This window comes from Suillus subaureus (genome assembly GCF_016647635.1).
Source record: "Suillus subaureus strain MN1 chromosome Unknown BJ212scaffold_12, whole genome shotgun sequence".
Lineage (NCBI taxonomy): Eukaryota > Fungi > Basidiomycota > Agaricomycetes > Boletales > Suillaceae > Suillus > Suillus subaureus.
Genome location: NW_024538568.1, coordinates 289,801 through 306,822, shown reverse-complemented (window position 1 = coordinate 306,822; position 17,022 = coordinate 289,801). Strand labels below are relative to the sequence as shown.

The window sequence follows — 17,022 nt, the reverse complement described above, 5'->3', positions numbered from 1 at the left end:
ATATATTCGTGCCTAGATATCCAGTCTCTATCAAAGAGTGATCATGCCATCTCTTCCGCGATATTGGCGTATGTTTCATCTGACTGGACCGCTCTCTCGAAATGTCTCCGTCCCTCATGCAGCACAAAAGACGTTGCAGCTATGAGTAAGATGGTCAAGATGTCCTTCTCACCAAGAGCATCTGTCTGGAAGATCGCTTGCATGAAAGGAACATAAACGAGTGCCAACTGGACGAGGAATGACACCGATACGGTTGTCACAAGCATCTTGTTTTGTATCAGGCCACATCCGAGACCGCGGTTCTGCACTGCAGACACGAGGTCAAGGAAGACAAAGCATGTGAAAGTCTATTCAACATGTAAGTTGTGGTAAGCAGAATTCAGGAGTCCAAAAACCGACCATGGTTTGTTCTCGCCTCGAAACAAGATCATCGCCAAGCGCAACGGTGTAGATGTAAGAGGTTCCGCAGACGATGGTAGCAGCAGAGAAAAGGACGCGGTATAACAGGCGCTTGGTTATTATCGGCTCGTTTTTCTTCCGTGGAGGTCTTCGCATGACTGCCGGATCTACTGGGTCGACACCTAACGATTGACTTGGAGGACCTGGAGCCAAATAAGACATTCGCTATTCGAGAGCGACCCAGAGAACGTACCGTCCATCAAAATATTGATAAAAAGTATCTGCATAGCGTTGAGTGGGTTGCTGAACCCAAACAGCGTACTAAGTGTAATGAGCGTCAATGCAGCGGCAGCTGTGCTGAGCTGGAAAGATAAGAAGTTTTGGATGTTGTGAAAGATAGATTTGCCTTTGGAAGCACTTTCAATAGTTACGTGACCATGATTTGAAGAGCAAATCACTTACCCTCCTCGACAGCAGGTAATATTGTGCTGAAATTGTCATCCACGAGGATAGCATCAGCGGCTTCTTTCGCAACGTCGGTACCACTTTTTCCCATCGACACACCAATGTCAGCCATTTTAAGCGCTGGCGCGTCATTGACTAGCGAAACAGGCCGAAGAAAAGTAGGCAAAATTATATAAGCCTACTCATGGCATGATATGGACAGCACTCACCCCCGTCCCCAGTCATAGCCACAACAGCTCCACGAGCTTGAAAGGCTTCGACAATCGCCATTTTGTGTCGCGGTGTCGTCCGCGCGAACACGCTCACGCTGCCTACCCGCTCGATGAGCTGTGATTTGCTCATCTGGTCGAGATCCTTTCCAGTCAAGCAATATTTGCGGAGCTGGCTGTCGTGAGCATGTACAGGACCAACGCGGAGCCCCAGCTTTTGAGCGATAGCTAAGGCTGTCTGCTCAGCGTCTCCGGTGATCATAACAACTTGTACCCCGCCGTTCTGAAGCAAGCCGATAGCATCCGCGACTCCCTTGCGTGGGGGATCAAACATGGCCTGGAACCCAACAAAGACCAGATTGGTCTTGTCCTCATCGGGCACTGGGATCCGCGACATCGGCACTGACTGGGTGGTGCGGTGCAGCGGTTGTGCAGAATCCTGGCGTGGAGAATCGATAGATCCGTATCCATACGCCATGGCAATCACCCGAAGGCCTCGCGATGCTGTTGCTTGAGCGTTATTCAGTATGACGCTGCGCGTGCCAGCGTCTAAGGTAGGTGTTGAACCATCCGTGATAAAGTAGTACTTGCAACGATCCAAGATGGCGTCAATAGATCCCTTGATGTAGTATATTTCGCTAGGAGAGCCTGAATAGATAGTTGTATGGTAGGAGTGAATACCGCTGACAGCCATGTACTTTTGCTTCTGAGTTGAAAGGTTTTTCGAAAGACGGGTGAAGGACTTGAGCCAATTTCAGTATAAAATACTGATGACGTCGTTGCTATACACATACCTGCCGTTGATCTGGTATATTGAATGAGGACAGAACATTTATCAACGCCACGTCGGTCGATTGTCCAACGTATTTGCCCTCGCCATCCTTAGACATCGAGGAATTGTTGCACAAAGAGCCGATTTCCAGAAGCTTCCTAACTGCCGGAGATATTGTTGACCGAGGGTCATCGACGTGAATGTTCTCATCGACGACATACATCTCTGTAACTGTTTGTTCATTCTTTGTCAGGTGCCTGTAACATTAATTGTAACAAAAGACAAAGGTAATGCAATTATTAACTGACCGGTCTTGTCAGAACAAATGACAGAAATGCAGCCCAAAGCTTCGACGGAATGAAGTTTTTTGACGATGGCCTTTCTCTTTGACATCCTTAGCACACCAAGAGCTAATGTGACAGTCGTGACGATGGGGAGGCCCTCCGGGATGGCTGCCACCGCAAGAGATACTGCACACAAAGTTAAACGAGTAAAGGTGTCGTGAATGGAATAAGCTACCTCCGATGGTGAACATGTCCAACCAGGGCCGCTGCTGCCACATGCCAATGAGGCAAATGACTCCAATAATGCCGAAGGATATAACCGACAACTTCTTGGCCAGCTCATCCATGCTCAATTGAAGGGGCGTACGTTTTTCCTCGACCTGGTTGGAGCTAAGCATGCTCCTGATTAAGAGCTCAAAAGACACCTACATCTTGCATCATGGAAAAGATCACACCAAACTCTGTTTGAGCACCAGTTGCGATCACGACACCCACGCCGCGACCTTAAAGTAGTGGGGGGACTAAGCTCGCAGCAGATCCCGCTCTTAGTATTGACTCACCGTTTCGAACCAAAGTTCCCATGTATCCGATACATGATCGTTCAGCTAGCTCGATATCTCCCGAGTCCTCTGGGCTACTCGAAACAGTTGTAGACATAGAAACTTGAGAGACGCAAGGATTGGAATCCTTTCGACGTGCGTTGGTTTCACCAGTCAGACTACTCTCGTCAATCTCGAGGTCTACTGCCGTGATAATACGCATGTCCGCAGGAACACGATCTCCCGATGAGAGCGCAACAATATCTCCAGGAACCAGCTCATTGGCAAGAATGTGAATATCACGTTTGTCACTGAAAGTTTGTGAACGTTGAGATAATGGAACATCTGATGGAATATTCATGCCTCACCGGATTACATGGCAGTGGTGTGGTACGAGCTTGTTAAGCGCTTCCAGGCTTTTCTCCGAGCGCTGTTCCTGCACAAAGCCAACTGAGGAAGATGAGATACGTCAATAACATCCCGTAGATGCTCACCAGTCAGTACTATTAGCACTGCTACCGTGATACTGACTGCATCGTCAACGTTTCCCATGACCGCACTAATCACAGCGCTGCCGCATAGTAGCAGGATCAGTGGGCTCTCGTAAATGATCTTAGCAAATTTGAGTAGAGCTGGTTCAGGTATAGATACGGAGAATTCATTAAATCCATGGAAATCCTGTAGCGATGGAATTGATGAACTAGAAAGACCAGAGACTGGGGACGTTTTGAGGTGTGCCAGAGTGTCCTACAAAAGTAATTCGGTTAGTTCATTGATACTCTGATACCGGAACGGCCGCATCTATTTTTATCCATTTCGAGAAATCCTTTTTTGGGAATTACGCGAAGGAAGGAATATTAAATAAGCGCGATCAGAAGGCACTAAAGAAATCCATGCTTCCATCCTGGATTTCTAGAACATTGCATACATGGGACCACTGCCAGTGGGACACGTACGCAAGATGAACAGATTTGAAGGGGCATACTCACATCAACTGTCCAACGAGCAAAACGCGCAGAAGGAGTCTCCCTTCTGTCTTGGTCCTCTCGAAGTCTCGAGGGCTGACTGACCCGTTCTCCTGGTGACACTAGTTCATAACGGTTTTCTGCAGCCCCACCTGAGAGTCGGCGTGCAAGGACACCCTTTGCCTTCTGCCAGAGGGACGGTAGCCCCTCGCTGGAGGTGACATCACTGAAGTTCGAAGATAGTTGAAGACTGGAGCCTTTAGGATGATGTCTTCTAAGGGTCGTGCTATACGCAAAATGGGTAGAAGCGCCTGGTGCAGGCTGTGGTTCACCATTCTGTATAGCGGACACAGATGGGAAATAGCTAGAAGCTGGTGGCGAAGGGCTTCGTTGGTGTGGATACGAGTATGCCTGGGGCACTGGAGCAGACGAGACCGGTAATATTGAATGAGCGGATGTAGAGACGAAGGAGGACTCTGGAATGATAGAAAGCTCGCTAGCAGTTGCATTGGAGCCGGATGTAGCCATCAGGGATGAGCGTTTGCCAAGTGCACCTGAGAGACTACGGCGTGACTTGGACATCTTGCTCGTTAGTTATCCTTTCTGCTTGGCGTGCGTAGCGTGCTTCCGAAGCCCTACAAGCTTTGTAACTCGACCCGGTGCAATTGGTGGAAACAGAAACGATCCCGGCGGCCATAAATCCTTTTCCTTTTTCGGTTGTACCTTAATATTAAACAACCGCCCGTCTGCCGCTTGATTACAATTTGACTAGTAAGTACTAAGTACTGAATGAACTTGACTACATGTTTACAAGGGGCTTCAACATGAGAACAACGACATCGCCACCCTACCCATTCGTCCAAAGGAGAGGGCTCCTTAATATTATAATAGCAGGAATATCAGGCTCGTTCTCATCTTTCACATTCGACTCGATCTTGGCGCTGATGTCCGCACTATCACCGACCTCAAGCTTCTTGTCTCCTTGGCCGTTCTTTGCAGGTCCTTTCTTGCAAGGTTTGGGAGTTGATGGTCGGTTGGTGTTTATTTTTGGGGGCCATGGTGTCGACTTGGTCTTGGCGCTGATGTCCGCATTATCGCCGATCTCGGTTCATAATCGCTTCGAGTGGAAGCGATTCTGACGATTCTGAGCACCCAAAATCGTAGTTTGAATTACTGACAGAATCACGTCACAACCGCCGACTCTGACTGCCACTATTAAATGCATCAAGGAGCACTCAGCATTTAGCCATTCCCCCACGTGAGTAAATCATCTGCAGGGAACAAAACTGCTCAGGCTATGGTGGTCTACCGGGCCAACCGAATAACGAGTAATGATCTGCCGCTCAGCACCTTCAAGGCTTGGGACTATCTTGAGACCAGTACGGTATACCCTCTTAAGGTGGTCGAGATCCCGTGCGACCATAGTCCGTGTATTGTCACAGTTATAGCTCAATCATGATGTCGCTTCTCCTCATCTGGGATTCCTTTCCCCGTGGCAAGCCAGTGCCAATCATCAAAGGCCTGCTCCAGCATCGGTGGTTGCAATATTTACCCCAGAACTCGGTATCATAGAACCCGACCGGTCAAACACGCAAGGCGATTCACAGGCTAGCAACTCGCGCTCGAGCATAGGGTGTCTGGATAATCCAAGAGCGTGTGTTCAAGAGAACACTGATAACTTCAGTAAGTACATATTTTTAATACAAAGAATGGCTATAATAGATTGTCGTGCTAGAATTGAGGTGAGGGTGTGTTCTAGGTGAGACAACATGATACACAATTAACAAAGATGGGCCTTACTATGGATTCATCGTTTATGTGTGGAGTGTGCACCAAAACACGTAAGTTCATGCTTCGTCTTCGCGTACGTGCGCGTGAATCCTCTTCCACAGCGAGTGCATATAGCCTTAATTTTGCGCAGATGAATGTTGTCCACATGGCGAGTGTGGCTATCTTTCTTGAGAATGCTCGCGCATCCGGGCCATGTGCACTCCACTTTCTCCTGACCGCCGAGCATGATGGGAAGACAAAGGTGCGGGTAGCGTTTGGCTGAAGAGCCAGATGTGGCTTGCCCCTCTGTGACATGCCCATTTACGGATGACTGAAAGGGCGGTGCGACGTGGCTAACCGAACTGGCGAACATTTGGTCTGGGCGTCGTACATGGTAAATATATGAATGTAAGGCTGCGAAGATAGCGAACTCTACCTGGAGAAAGTTGTTCGACAGGAGGGTCTGTCGTGGCATTGACGACCCCAACAGATTCCTGGGATAGAGGACCGTACTCTTGGGGTAGTGCCGATAACGGCGAAATAGTATCGAGATCATTGTCTGCGATGGCCTGAGACTCATTACTGAAGACGACGTGCAAGTTCATGATGCTATCGATGTTGAACTCCGCGGGAAATGGTATGAGTGTGAAGAATCGATAAAGCAGATTGATGCTCAACGCGTGGATTAGCGTCATGTCATAGGGTCAAGAGCTCTTTTATCTTGAGGACTAAGGAACACGAGTTTGTCTGGTACTTGTTCATACAGGTACACGTGAACTCTGTTTCGAAAGATCCCGGAGGCTGAACTTCCTACCCTCAGACAGCTCATTGTAGGTATCAGACCCAGTGAAATTGTATTCATTAGACATCGAGGAGAATGCGGATGGCGCAGCAGCGGGTACATATAAGGGTCATACGCGCACGGTTGAGGCGGGTATGTGTACCAATTCTGGAATTAACACTCACACTTGTAGTAACCCGTCAGGTGCGGCTATATACTGGTATGCCACGGGAACCGGCCAGGATTCCAGAAAACTGGCGGCTATGCAAAGGATCTTCGATAGCTGTTGGCAGAGCCGTGGTTTGAGGGTTGGTGAGGCAGGCACCGAACGCCACTTGTCTCTCCTACTGACCCATCTGTCTGGACTCATGCTCATAGCTCCTCTGCGATCTGTTAGCACCCGGAGGCTGTATCCTATCATAGTGCGCAGAATTAAAAAAGCCGTTCATGTTACTTCGGGGCTTGTTTACGCGTGGGCAAATTCCAAGTGAAGGAAATGAGGACAGGCGAGGGCGCAGGTTACTCTTAGAAGGAAGGGTTGTATTCCTTCGTTTATAAAGGTCTGTTTAGGGGAGACCAAGGTTACTCCGACGGTAGGCACGAAGCAAACGTCGAATACCGCATTCTGAAGTGCGAATGCATGTGATGGACACTCGAAAATAGATGGCGTTAACGAGCTCTTCCAGTCGAGTCGTCGAATAGTCAAAGTTATGGGGACACAGTCTTCGAGATCGACAATATATCGATATATTTTCTTGGTGGTATATTAATTAAATGCGTTTAATGCTGGAGCGAGCGGCGACTTGTTTTACCACTGCCATGCGGCGTGATCTAAGGGGGAAGTGATATTCTGTTGTAAAGGGATAAGGACCTTTCAACCATGTGCATAATGTGCACTTCTTGTTCCAGGAGAACGCGAGAGGGATCTTGATCGGTTTTTCAGAGACATTTTTGACTTGTATTTGTGTAAGCACGCTGGCTTACTACTGATTTGTCACTGACTTGAAGTTAATGGAGAGGGTTTTCACGGACAGGGGCGTTCAGGCACCTGCAAAGGAATCTATGTAAGTTCGTTTGTTTCTTGACCCAAGAAAATTCAAGCCTGATCGATGATCAGTTAGGTCCTATTTTTCGAGTGCGTACGGATGAATCTGGGTGTTCCTCATGTGGTCGAAGCATCACAATCGGTTGTATTTTAACATACATATCGAACGAGAAAATGACAGGCTTTATCCTGCCGAGTCCCAACGATGTGATGCCTGGCTTGTCTGAGCGCGTACTCGGGAACCACAAGCTTGATGTCAAAATGGTATTTGAAGAGGAGTCAGCTGTACTCCAAGAGCATCTTGCAGAGCTCGTGGTGGACGGAACGATAACGGATCTATTGTAACAATGCTTTGAAGGTGGGTGTCTCTGATCCAGATTGTGAGAACATTAATTAGTGGACGAACATTCATATATAGCTGCTCAATAGCTGTTCTCAAAAACCCGTTTTCGGAGAGTGCCCGACACTACCTCGTTGCCTGACCTTGTGGTCCGACATTGAGGACTTCATCCAGTCAATAAATACAACAATCCCGATCTCATTCCAGGCACATACCCCCGGGACTCTTTTTCTGTTTTGGATCAGAGAGTTGAAGATAATAAAGCTGCGAATAAAATGACACTTGTCTGGACAGCCTGCTGTTGTTGACAGTCCAATATTGGAGTCGGTGATTGGCGGCTCGCCGCCGCTACAATGTATGTACTGTCGCTGATACTGAAAGGTAAACTTTCAGTATCCTACGTTTTGGTTATGCGTGTGCAGCGGTCTGACCCACCTACAATTTGAGCGACCAGAGCAATGCGCACCCTGACTCGGAGGGCTCCTAAGGCAAGTGAAATGCAGAAATATCATTACAATTACGATACTATAGCACTATAGAAATACAACCTTCTCATCTATCTATTAGAGGAAGAGTCGGGTTCAAGCATGGCTGGTGACCGGTGGACCCACGACCACAACACACGTATCGAATCATAAATATTCGCCCACGCTGTCCGTGTGGCATAGAATTACAATTTATCGTTCGCTCGAGATATGTCCGCATTAAAGCAATTGTTGTGAGGTTTGATCAGAATTCGACCCCTTGACAAACGTTCACCTCCTGCGCTTCTGGGCCTCTTTCAACCGTCGCAACACCATGCCTGCAGGATTTCACATGTTCGAAATGCCTCACAGAGGCGTCATCGCGAGATAGCCTGGTGCGACATACCGAGCAGCGCCATTTCATCTTGAGATGAGTAACGATGACATGTCGGATGACGTTCTCTCTCTTCATTACCTTTCCACAGCCACCCCAACGGCAAGGGGCCTGCCCCTGACTATGTGCCGCGTGAGCCCTGTGCCACCTCTGCATATGCCTTGCCAATCGTATACGATCGCCCATAACATGCATACCACATTCCTGCCCGTTGTGCGTCCAGCGACAAGGATAAGTGACGACAAGCCCGCCATTAATACTCCTAGTCTCCTTGATGTCTTCTTCATCAAGGACAATCCCGCTGCAGCGCAGAGCTTTTGCAGGCCGGTCGGCATAACTCGACCACGAGGCTCTGCGTCTCCGACGCGGTGATTGGGAAGCAGGTTCATGGCCAGCTGACCCCGTACCAGCCGTCTGTGGACCTATTATAGCGGTTTCATCATGCCGAGAGACCGAATATTGGGGTGTGTTTTCATGTGGAAGGGCCCATGGCATTGGTCTCGATCGAAGGGAAGGAGATTGAAATACAGCGGTCGCGGAGCTGCCTACAGCGTTTACTTGAGGATACCACGAGATGTTGGGTGGTACTTGGGCCGGGAACTGTGGATTTCCTTGCAACATTGCAGTCCTGCAGTCTTCATGCAAGACTTCTAATGAATGGACGGTCCCAGTATGGACTGGTCCATGCACAGGCCACATGAGAGGGTTGCTAGCTGCCACGTGCGAAAGCGGCGAATGAATTGGTTGACATGAATTGTGAGCACATGTCTCGAGTTCCGGAGGTAGAGTTGTAGAGGCACTGGTCGACCAGGCACCGTCGGTAGTCTGAGAAACAGTGGTTGTTGACGCCATGTTGCCAGGGGAAACCACTTGCAAGCCATCATCATCGTGCCGCAATGCGCCATAATAAATAAGTGGGTCGCCCTGAAAATTACGATGACTTCTCGCGAGAAAAGGATCGTCAGATGGTATCATCCCAGTTCTGTTGTTTCGTTCATGAGAGGCGCATGAACAAAGAAGAATCCTGCTCACGGTGCAGTAACAGCATTTATGTGCGACGAGGTGGGGCTAAATAGCAATAATGGCATTGATAATATGAGGAATTAGCCAAACAGCAAAGAGACCCAGCGTACAACAACCATGGTGGTTCGACATCGAGCAAGGATGAAGATCTTGGGGGATTCAGAGACATTGTTTCCTGACCAGGTGGACAATTGAGGGGTTCCCAACCGCTGTGACAATGCATGATGAGCAACTCAAAGAGGGAATAGATTGCTAGGCAATAAAGGCGTACCAGGATTCAGAGAAGGGTCTTTCTTTGAAAGACATGGGAGTAGTAGTGTAGATCTGGTTTTCAAAATACCGCTAATGAGTCGTACTTGTGAGCCAGTATGAACCAAAGCGGTAAAGAAGGAACGTTTTATACTTGTAAGGTTGTAGTTTTTAGGCCACACTCTGCGATGTGTGAAAGGATAAAGAAGCACTATTTGGCCCATTCCGTGTACACTTCACTTTCCTGTACGGAAATATCGGGCAGGAGGTTCATCCATTATGTTTTCCACCAGTAATACGGCCATTTGACAAACATCTAGGCAGCTGTTTCAGTCTTATTGTAGAGATATGAATCGACTTTCAATAAGATGGAGCTGTAACCAATGCAATCCAACGAGTCAGTGCGCAAGACTGTGAGCGATCGGTCCATAAAGTCTAGTTATGGTTAATAGTGAAATGTGACGCCAGGAGGTTCATAACGGCCATTTGACATGCCACAAAATGTGAAATTCGAGGTCTGCCACGCCGCGATCGCGTTAAAGCCGAGGCGTAACGCTTCCACGTGGCTACGTGTTCCGGTCCGGCTCATATAACTCCAAAATTTGGCCTGATAATGAGCAGCACAGCAAGACGTACACGATTTAGGAGGTGGTGATGGGCATTCGTGAGAAGCTCCGAGTTTACAGGAGAATGAGCTATGGAGGAAGTGGCAGAGCGCCCGTTGATATGACAGTGTCCGAAGGATAACAAGCCCAAATGAGATGAAGCGGGAATAAGACTAGTGCTTCGCGTAGAGTGCCGAGCTTGCACGAAAAAAGTTGGTCCTTGTAAAATTGTGGACGTTGTTTGGCAAAAGCTTCTGATCCAAACAGCCGCAATGGTTGCAATATTCTCACGCTGCTACTCGAACCACGAGTTGAGGAGTCTGAATCTTGTGTGGAAAACCCATGGCCTCGAATCAAGCTCGTAGGAGTCGAAGCCGGTCTAGGAGCCAGGACAGAAACGCTTATGACAGGAGAACTGTGAGGGATAGAGAGTTTTTCATAGCAGACAGAAATGCTTCTGGCCATCGTCGGCCTTCAGGAATGGATTCCGAGAGAGACATACCTCGTCGGTCACGATCCCCCCTTCGCTCACGTAGGCGCTCGATATCACGGTCTCGCAGCCCCAGACGTAAGCGCCAGTGGCCAAGGTCTCGGTCCCGCTCCCGTGGCCCTGAGCGCTCGCACTCTAGGGAAAGGCATGAACATCCTAAAGACAGAGAAAAGCACAGACACAAACGTTCACGCTCTCGTTCAAGCTCTGCATCAAGTTTGTCGGACGCTGATTCGGAGCGAAGGCGTCGTAAGAAGAAGACAAGCACAGAAGTCGTGAGGAGAAAAGGGAAAGAAAGAGAGAAAAGAAAGAAAAGAAAGTGAGTAGTCCTAAGAATTATAACCATCAGCGAACCCGTTTCTCGCAGAAGAAAAGGCATGGGACTGCCTCTGGTGCTCAGTGGGGTAAATACGGAATTATCAATGAAACCGAGTCAGTTCCATTGCAACAGCCGCGGCCGTATGGCTAATTTTGTTCCCTAGCTTCTACAACAAAACCCAAGAATTCCGCACGTGGCTGCTGGAAGAGCGCAAAATTAACCCGGAGGCCATATCTAAGGACCAGGAGCGCAAAGAGTTTGCTGTTTTTATTGAAGATTATAATACTGGTGCGTGATATTAGATTGCATTTTGCCGATATCGTTTAGCGTTTGGTAGCAACACTCCCTCACGAGAAATATTACCATATGGAGACTTACGAACGACGAATGACGTCGTTACGAGCTGGCGAGTTCGTTCCACCGGCAGAAGACTCCTATGATCCTGAGGCTGATTTACGGGCTCACTCTTTACGACACAAGAAAGCGCCTGCCGAGCACGAAAGTTACCTAAGCAAGGAAGAGCTTATGGAGTTGAGGAAGGTCCAGAGTGAGAGAGTTGAGGTGAGTTGTATACAATATGGACAATGCTAAGATACCAATATCATCTTTATCAGGTTGGGAAGATGAAACTTTTGGGTATGGAAGTGAAACAAAATTTTGGGGTTCGGATGGATAGAACCATGTTTGATGATTGATTGGTACCTATTTAACACAATGTGTACATCTTTGCTGTATCGTGTAAAAAATCGGACATCCGCGGACAAGAAGTGGGTGCAACTTTAAGGTCCTGATCCTTACATAGGGGTTGCTTGCACGACATATCGGAATAACCGATTTACTTAGCGAATACTTACGTATGCAGAGGGTACTAGTAGTAGTACCGCAGTGACCGCACCTGTGACACTTTTGTTTCTCATCATGGTTGACATAGTTGTTCTCGGTGCGACAGGTATGGGCTACACATGTTATGTTATTGTCCACCAGTAGCTAACTAACGGTCCTCAAGGCTATACTGGTCGCCTCATAGCTCAGTACCTCGCCACGCATCCGCAGCGTTCATCCTTTACGTTTGGTCTTGCTGCACGGTCGCAGCCAGCACTCGAGAAAGTTTATAGAGGACTCAATCTCTCGAAAGACGATGTACCTGCATTCACTGTGGACGTCACGAATCCCAGTGACGTGGATGCTGTGGTACAACAGACCAGGGTTGTAATTAACACCATTGGCCCATACTGGCGGTGGGGAACTTCTGTTGTCCGAGCTTGTGTGCATCATGGGAAACATTACGTGGACTTGACTGGCGAGGTTCACTGGATAAAGGATATTATATTTGAGTATGTGGAAGCCTATGCTGATTTTGAGGAGTACCAACTTGACCGCTTCTAGACTCGATTACGCAGCTGTCAAGTCAGGTTCAATTGTGGTCCCTTGCTGCGGGTTGGACTCGGTACCTTCTGATGTTCTTGCATTCGTCGCAAACAAGACATTGAAATCTCTTGGTGGGCCGTCTACCACAATCGACCTCTCCACTTCGGCGTGGAAGCTTGGTGGTGCTTCTATTTCAGGAGGCACTTTCTCCACAATCCTCACTGCATTGGAAGATGTTCCAAAGCACAAACTGCTTGCGACAAGACAGAATTTTGTGTTGAGCCCAGGTTTATCTCGCTGCATTGAAGTATGCAGTGGTGGCTGACTTCAAGTTGTTTATTAGTGAAAGGAACTCATTCTCCTCAACCCCGTATGCTTTATACCTTGCCATACTCTGATCGACCCGTCTACGGGGCGTGGTATTTCATGGCAATTACCAATTCTCAGATTGTGCAGCGCTCGTGGGGTCTGTATGAACTCGCGTGTCGTGTCAACCATCACGACGCGACCGCTATCGCTCCACTCTCCTACGGTCCGAACTTCAAGTACGAGGAGTTCGTGATTCTTCCAAGTGCACTCTACGCTAGGATTTATTCAATCATATTTGCTACGATAGTAGCATTACTTGTTCTCTTCCAGCCTGTCAGTCATCTCCTCCCCATCCTTGTAGCAGAGGAATGACTGCGTGTGGATGACTTTAACAGGCAAGGTGGTTCGCCCGGAGAATAATGCCCGGTCCTGGCGAAGGTCCCTCTGAGAAGTGAGTGCAATTGAACTTATTGATCTTACAACTCATACCATGCCACATGCAGACAACTACAGAGTGGCTCTATCAAAATCACTAACATCACTACGTCCAGTCCCAACTCCAAAGGAGAAAAGATCGCTGTACGCAGTATTTTCCGGGGTCGAGGTGACCCTGGATACTTCTTATCATCGAGTAAGCTCCATTTATGCTCCCAGTGAACCACTAATTAGCCGTTCTTTCAACTTTTCAGTAATGATTTCAGAATGTGCGCTAGCGCTGGCTTTGGATGGTGCAACCTTGCCTCAGATAAGCATAGGTGGCGGCATCTTGACTCCCATGACTGCTTTTGGAGACGTTCTCGTTGAGAGGTTGAGGAGATCAGGTCATATCGACATCGAAAGTGAGTTGTTAGTAGGAACAGAGCCACGTAAGACACGTTGAATATGGACTCTGATCGTTACCTATATGAGGTCTCGTTTACGTTTATTCCACCGACACTCATTCTGAAGCATAGTTTTACTCTTTGTTGTCGTCTCCGAATTCATACTGGTTTATATAAACTGTTAACTTGGCCTTGCGAAGAAGTCGGATCCCAACTCGTAACCTGGCCTTCGAAATCCGACATATCACCAACCCCACAATCAGCAGTCACTAGTCAAAGTTGACTGGTGGATAGATTTAATTAATCTAATCGTCCAATAATCGTGCATCGACCGTCATCAGTGAATTGAGGAGTCCTTGATATTGTACCCGTGGGACCTATAGAAGATTCTGCTCTTGGTACACGGCCAATCGTCAAATTCGCACGTAGTATATTTGACGAAAAACAATTTAAATGTGTATGACAAAGCCAAGGACCTATACATAAACGGCATATTTCATGTAAATAATCTAGTTATCCAAGATCCGGTCACCATAAGAGGTCTAGTTTAGAACATAGACCAGAGCCTGGGACACGCACTGAACGAACATGCGAAATGAGCTCCACCTGGACTGTCAATCTCATGTTTCTCAGCTTATATTCCGGGGATTTGGGGCCGCCTGTTCACCTACAGCCCAAACTTTCAAACCTGAAACATGAAGCGGATCGACCTTACCTGGTAGTCACGTGTGTGACGCTGAGTATGAAAAACTCCGAATTCGCACTACCCCTTCTCGCTATGAAGGTAATTTGCAACCTTGGTTGAACACAATCGCCCAGATCCCAAGATCCCGTAAAGGTATACATCAAATTGTACATAAAGCATGAAAACATTTTGTAGGAATGTTAAAACACAAGCTCGATAGATATGGCCAAGGTGCTACAGTGGAAGACTTAGATCAATGACGAGTAAAACAGCGGACAGAGGAGCCGATCCGGGAGTTGCTTTTCACAGTGACTGGAGGTATGTTTTCTCACTAGTAGCCGTACCTCTTGCCTCGAGTGTGTTCTTGTATTTGGCTCTAACACCATGAGTGAACCCTAGCTGATCATGATCCGGTAGTATTGATATCAGACGTTGGTACTTACAATTGACCCAGGAAGATTCCTGAGATTTGGAAAGATGACGACGTGCTGATATCTATGACAGCATTTAGAGATGATGCGAAAGGATTACAATATGCTCTCATTGATGTACACGCTTTTAGTCAGGAGTCATGCAAATTTAGCACTTACCTTGGGGTGTGTTTGGATCAAGTGATCCCTGAATCTTGTAGTGTTAGAGAAAGAGCGCCGGGCATCTTCCGCTAAGCGCAAATATCAGCCACACATCCGCGGGGCATGACCAGGATTCTAGCAAAGAGCTTGGTTGTTGTCCTCGTAGTTACAGAAGGAAATGGTCCAGATAAAGAACCTTATCGCCCTAGTCTCCCGTACTTGGACCTTGATAGAATCATTAATTCTGTTCGAATTGTCGTTGATTGCGTGCTAATCGGCCGCCAGCGGTTGTCTACCATGAATTGCAAATGAACGAGTCTTGGACGAGTCCACTTGTAAACATCGAGCCAATATACAGTACACGTTGCCAGACATGCAATATGAGGAATAATGGGTTTCAAGTTGGGGGCGCATCGCGGACCTTCAGCAGGTACTTGAGCTTATCAATATTCCTCGAAGTTGCTCCCACGCATCGAGCGTTTTAGTTGGCCAAAATCTCTCAGTAAAACTACCATCGCAGCATCCATCTGGTGCATTTTTCGCGTTTTCTTTTTGATCTGCCGTGGGATTTACAAGTAGTAAGTGCCATCTGGCCTGCAATTTATGAATGGCAAGCTCAATAAGATGATGACTCGATTCCACAGACGGACAGACCCACATTATTGCACTTAATCTGGAAAGTCCCTTGGTCATGCTCCTGGCGTGTTGCTAAACCAAGCCGGCCGGCATGTCTGTTTCGGTGGCGACTAGTTCGATAGCCACGGCGCGAGTGGGGACTACTACACCTGGGACCCTTCCAAGTAACTATACTGCCGGCCATGGCCATCCGATAGAAAAACCATGACCGCCATCGCGTACGACACCTGGGACCCTTCCAAGGGCCCACTCGTTGCTGACTCCGTGTCCCCACCCTGCCAGCTGGCGGGGACAGTAGCAGATATAAGGCCTGGCTCCAGTACCCAAAACATTCATCGCCACAATGAACCAGCCGACATCCAGCAATAGTCAATCCTGGGACTACGACAGGTGAGTTGGTTTACACAGTAAGTAACCATTAAAGGGGTTGAGCACTGCCCAACAGCAATGCAGCCATGGCAGACGTATGGGACACTGACGTCGATGAAGCTGACGAGGTCTGCCGCGATGTGGTGCGTACATTATCGGGGCGAGCGATATTTCCAGTTAGATGTTTCTTGCAGGATTGGGGACTCGCCATCTTTCTCTATGAAACTTTGATCGCCAACAGAGAGCCTCTAACGGAGTTATCAGAAGCAGAGCTACTGCAAGCGTTGGAGAAATACGGGGCAGCTCACCCGCCCAACCAAATCAGCTCGGGCACTGAGGAACACCCTGAGCCCTTACAACTTCCTGATGATCCCGTGGATGAGGAATACTTCACGGTTCATATGTCCAACGAGGCCAGATCGTGTACTGGGGACCAACCTGAAACCTCGCAAGACGACCCCGCGGAAATTAGCGTCCAAAACAATACGCAACAATGTCACTGGATAGATGAGACCACACATCGGAAGTGCCTTGAGTTCGTACCAGAAGGTCTGCAACCAATGCTCTCCCATCTGAACACAGTGCACAATGTTCGTGGTTCAGAGAAAGACCAGAAGGGGTGCATGTGGGCTGTAATTCACTCAGGCCACGAATCCGCATGCGGGGGAATATCCCAGCGTCGTAATATGCCCCGCCATATAGCAAAGCATCTGGGTTTGCGCTGTACGTGCAAACTATGCGGCAAAGACTTTGCCCGTTCAGACCTTTTGAAGGGTCATGAACGTAAGGATCACCAGGTCCAAGACACTAGTGCATCATATGCTTAATCGCACAGCTGGCAGGTGAGCATTTCAGACATCATCTAAAACAGTCAAACTTACTCATCGTCGACCAGATTTTATCATGAACCAACGTTTCTCCTACGCACATGTAATGAGTGAAGCCATTGTCCATATGTACCAACCTACTGTTCTTCGTCGCTTGAATTTAATGGCCTGAGCTACTTATGATTCCAACACGTGTTTAGAAGTCGACTTGTGACCACCCCCAATGGTTCAATAGACGCGAGAGCGCCGAGTCCGAGATGATTACCTGAATCTGAGCAGTGCAAATAGAAGATACAAGTCCCTGGTCACCAACGCTAGTGGG

General features: G+C 48.1%; 8 protein-coding genes across 8 annotated transcripts; 4 read left to right on the top strand and 4 right to left on the bottom strand.

Moving 5' to 3' along the window:
* Positions 1-41: 41 nt before the first annotated feature.
* BJ212DRAFT_1446529 (uncharacterized protein) lies at positions 42-4,215 on the bottom strand (the record flags this gene model as incomplete). Its single annotated transcript, XM_041338262.1, has 13 exons — positions 42-347; positions 400-602; positions 653-805; positions 862-999; positions 1,074-1,815; positions 1,868-2,102; positions 2,150-2,315; positions 2,365-2,509; positions 2,559-2,632; positions 2,690-2,979; positions 3,037-3,118; positions 3,163-3,415; positions 3,658-4,215. The coding sequence occupies 13 exons, from the start codon at positions 4,213-4,215 to the stop codon at positions 42-44; spliced, it is 3,345 nt and encodes a 1,114-aa protein (XP_041194078.1).
* Positions 4,216-4,380: 165 nt separating this feature from the next.
* BJ212DRAFT_120531 (uncharacterized protein) lies at positions 4,381-4,851 on the top strand. Its single transcript, XM_041329149.1, has one exon. It carries the CDS (start codon positions 4,437-4,439, stop codon positions 4,770-4,772), a length of 336 nt encoding a protein of 111 aa, XP_041194077.1. The 5' UTR covers positions 4,381-4,436; the 3' UTR covers positions 4,773-4,851.
* Positions 4,852-5,440: 589 nt separating this feature from the next.
* BJ212DRAFT_1479839 (uncharacterized protein) lies at positions 5,441-6,008 on the bottom strand (the record flags this gene model as incomplete). Its single annotated transcript, XM_041339956.1, has 2 exons — positions 5,441-5,781; positions 5,840-6,008. 2 exons carry the CDS (start codon positions 6,006-6,008, stop codon positions 5,441-5,443), a joined length of 510 nt encoding a protein of 169 aa, XP_041194076.1.
* Positions 6,009-8,095: 2,087 nt separating this feature from the next.
* On the bottom strand, positions 8,096-9,635 carry BJ212DRAFT_120508 (uncharacterized protein). The gene is made up of 2 exons (XM_041329146.1): positions 9,460-9,635; positions 8,096-9,409 (listed from the first exon to the last, which is right to left on the bottom strand). Exons 1-2 carry the CDS (start codon positions 9,513-9,515, stop codon positions 8,299-8,301), a joined length of 1,167 nt encoding a protein of 388 aa, XP_041194075.1. The 5' UTR covers positions 9,516-9,635; the 3' UTR covers positions 8,096-8,298.
* A 524-nt stretch (positions 9,636-10,159) lies between these two features.
* On the top strand, positions 10,160-11,808 carry BJ212DRAFT_1498839 (uncharacterized protein; the record flags this gene model as incomplete). Its single annotated transcript, XM_041341560.1, has 5 exons — positions 10,160-10,980; positions 11,052-11,226; positions 11,277-11,401; positions 11,451-11,674; positions 11,728-11,808. Exons 1-5 carry the CDS (start codon positions 10,647-10,649, stop codon positions 11,806-11,808), a joined length of 939 nt encoding a protein of 312 aa, XP_041194074.1. The 5' UTR covers positions 10,160-10,646.
* A 223-nt stretch (positions 11,809-12,031) lies between these two features.
* BJ212DRAFT_1429355 (Saccharopine dehydrogenase-domain-containing protein) lies at positions 12,032-13,803 on the top strand (the record flags this gene model as incomplete). The annotated part of the gene is made up of 7 exons (XM_041337672.1): positions 12,032-12,062; positions 12,120-12,447; positions 12,500-12,768; positions 12,825-13,123; positions 13,186-13,241; positions 13,294-13,421; positions 13,480-13,803. 7 exons carry the CDS (start codon positions 12,032-12,034, stop codon positions 13,668-13,670), a joined length of 1,302 nt encoding a protein of 433 aa, XP_041194073.1. The 3' UTR covers positions 13,671-13,803.
* A 1,083-nt stretch (positions 13,804-14,886) lies between these two features.
* BJ212DRAFT_1348270 (uncharacterized protein) lies at positions 14,887-15,623 on the bottom strand. Its single transcript, XM_041335409.1, has one exon. It carries the CDS (start codon positions 15,559-15,561, stop codon positions 15,292-15,294), a length of 270 nt encoding a protein of 89 aa, XP_041194072.1. The 5' UTR covers positions 15,562-15,623; the 3' UTR covers positions 14,887-15,291.
* A 328-nt stretch (positions 15,624-15,951) lies between these two features.
* Positions 15,952-16,884, top strand: BJ212DRAFT_120326 (uncharacterized protein). Its single transcript, XM_041329111.1, has 4 exons — positions 15,952-16,016; positions 16,138-16,422; positions 16,477-16,715; positions 16,769-16,884. Exons 2-3 carry the CDS (start codon positions 16,275-16,277, stop codon positions 16,698-16,700), a joined length of 372 nt encoding a protein of 123 aa, XP_041194071.1. The 5' UTR covers positions 15,952-16,016; positions 16,138-16,274; the 3' UTR covers positions 16,701-16,715; positions 16,769-16,884.
* Positions 16,885-17,022: the final 138 nt, after the last annotated feature.

What these genes read in the sequence shown, in the direction of transcription:
- BJ212DRAFT_120531 (XM_041329149.1), top strand. Translation starts at nt 4,437, where the DNA reads ATGTTTACAAGGGGCTTCAACATGAGAACAACGACATCGCCACCCTAC.
- BJ212DRAFT_1348270 (XM_041335409.1), bottom strand. Translation starts at nt 15,561, where the DNA reads ATGACCAAGGGACTTTCCAGATTAAGTGCAATAATGTGGGTCTGTCCG.
- BJ212DRAFT_120508 (XM_041329146.1), bottom strand. Translation starts at nt 9,515, where the DNA reads ATGCCATTATTGCTATTTAGCCCCACCTCGTCGCACATAAATGCTGTT. An exon ending in ATAAATGCTGTTACTGCACC is followed by an intron (nt 9,410 to 9,459) that starts GTGAGCAGGATT and finishes ACGAAACAACAG; the next exon opens with AACTGGGATGATACCATCTG.
- BJ212DRAFT_120326 (XM_041329111.1), top strand. Translation starts at nt 16,275, where the DNA reads ATGTCCAACGAGGCCAGATCGTGTACTGGGGACCAACCTGAAACCTCG. An exon ending in CCTTGAGTTCGTACCAGAAG is followed by an intron (nt 16,423 to 16,476) that starts GTCTGCAACCAA and finishes TTCGTGGTTCAG; the next exon opens with AGAAAGACCAGAAGGGGTGC.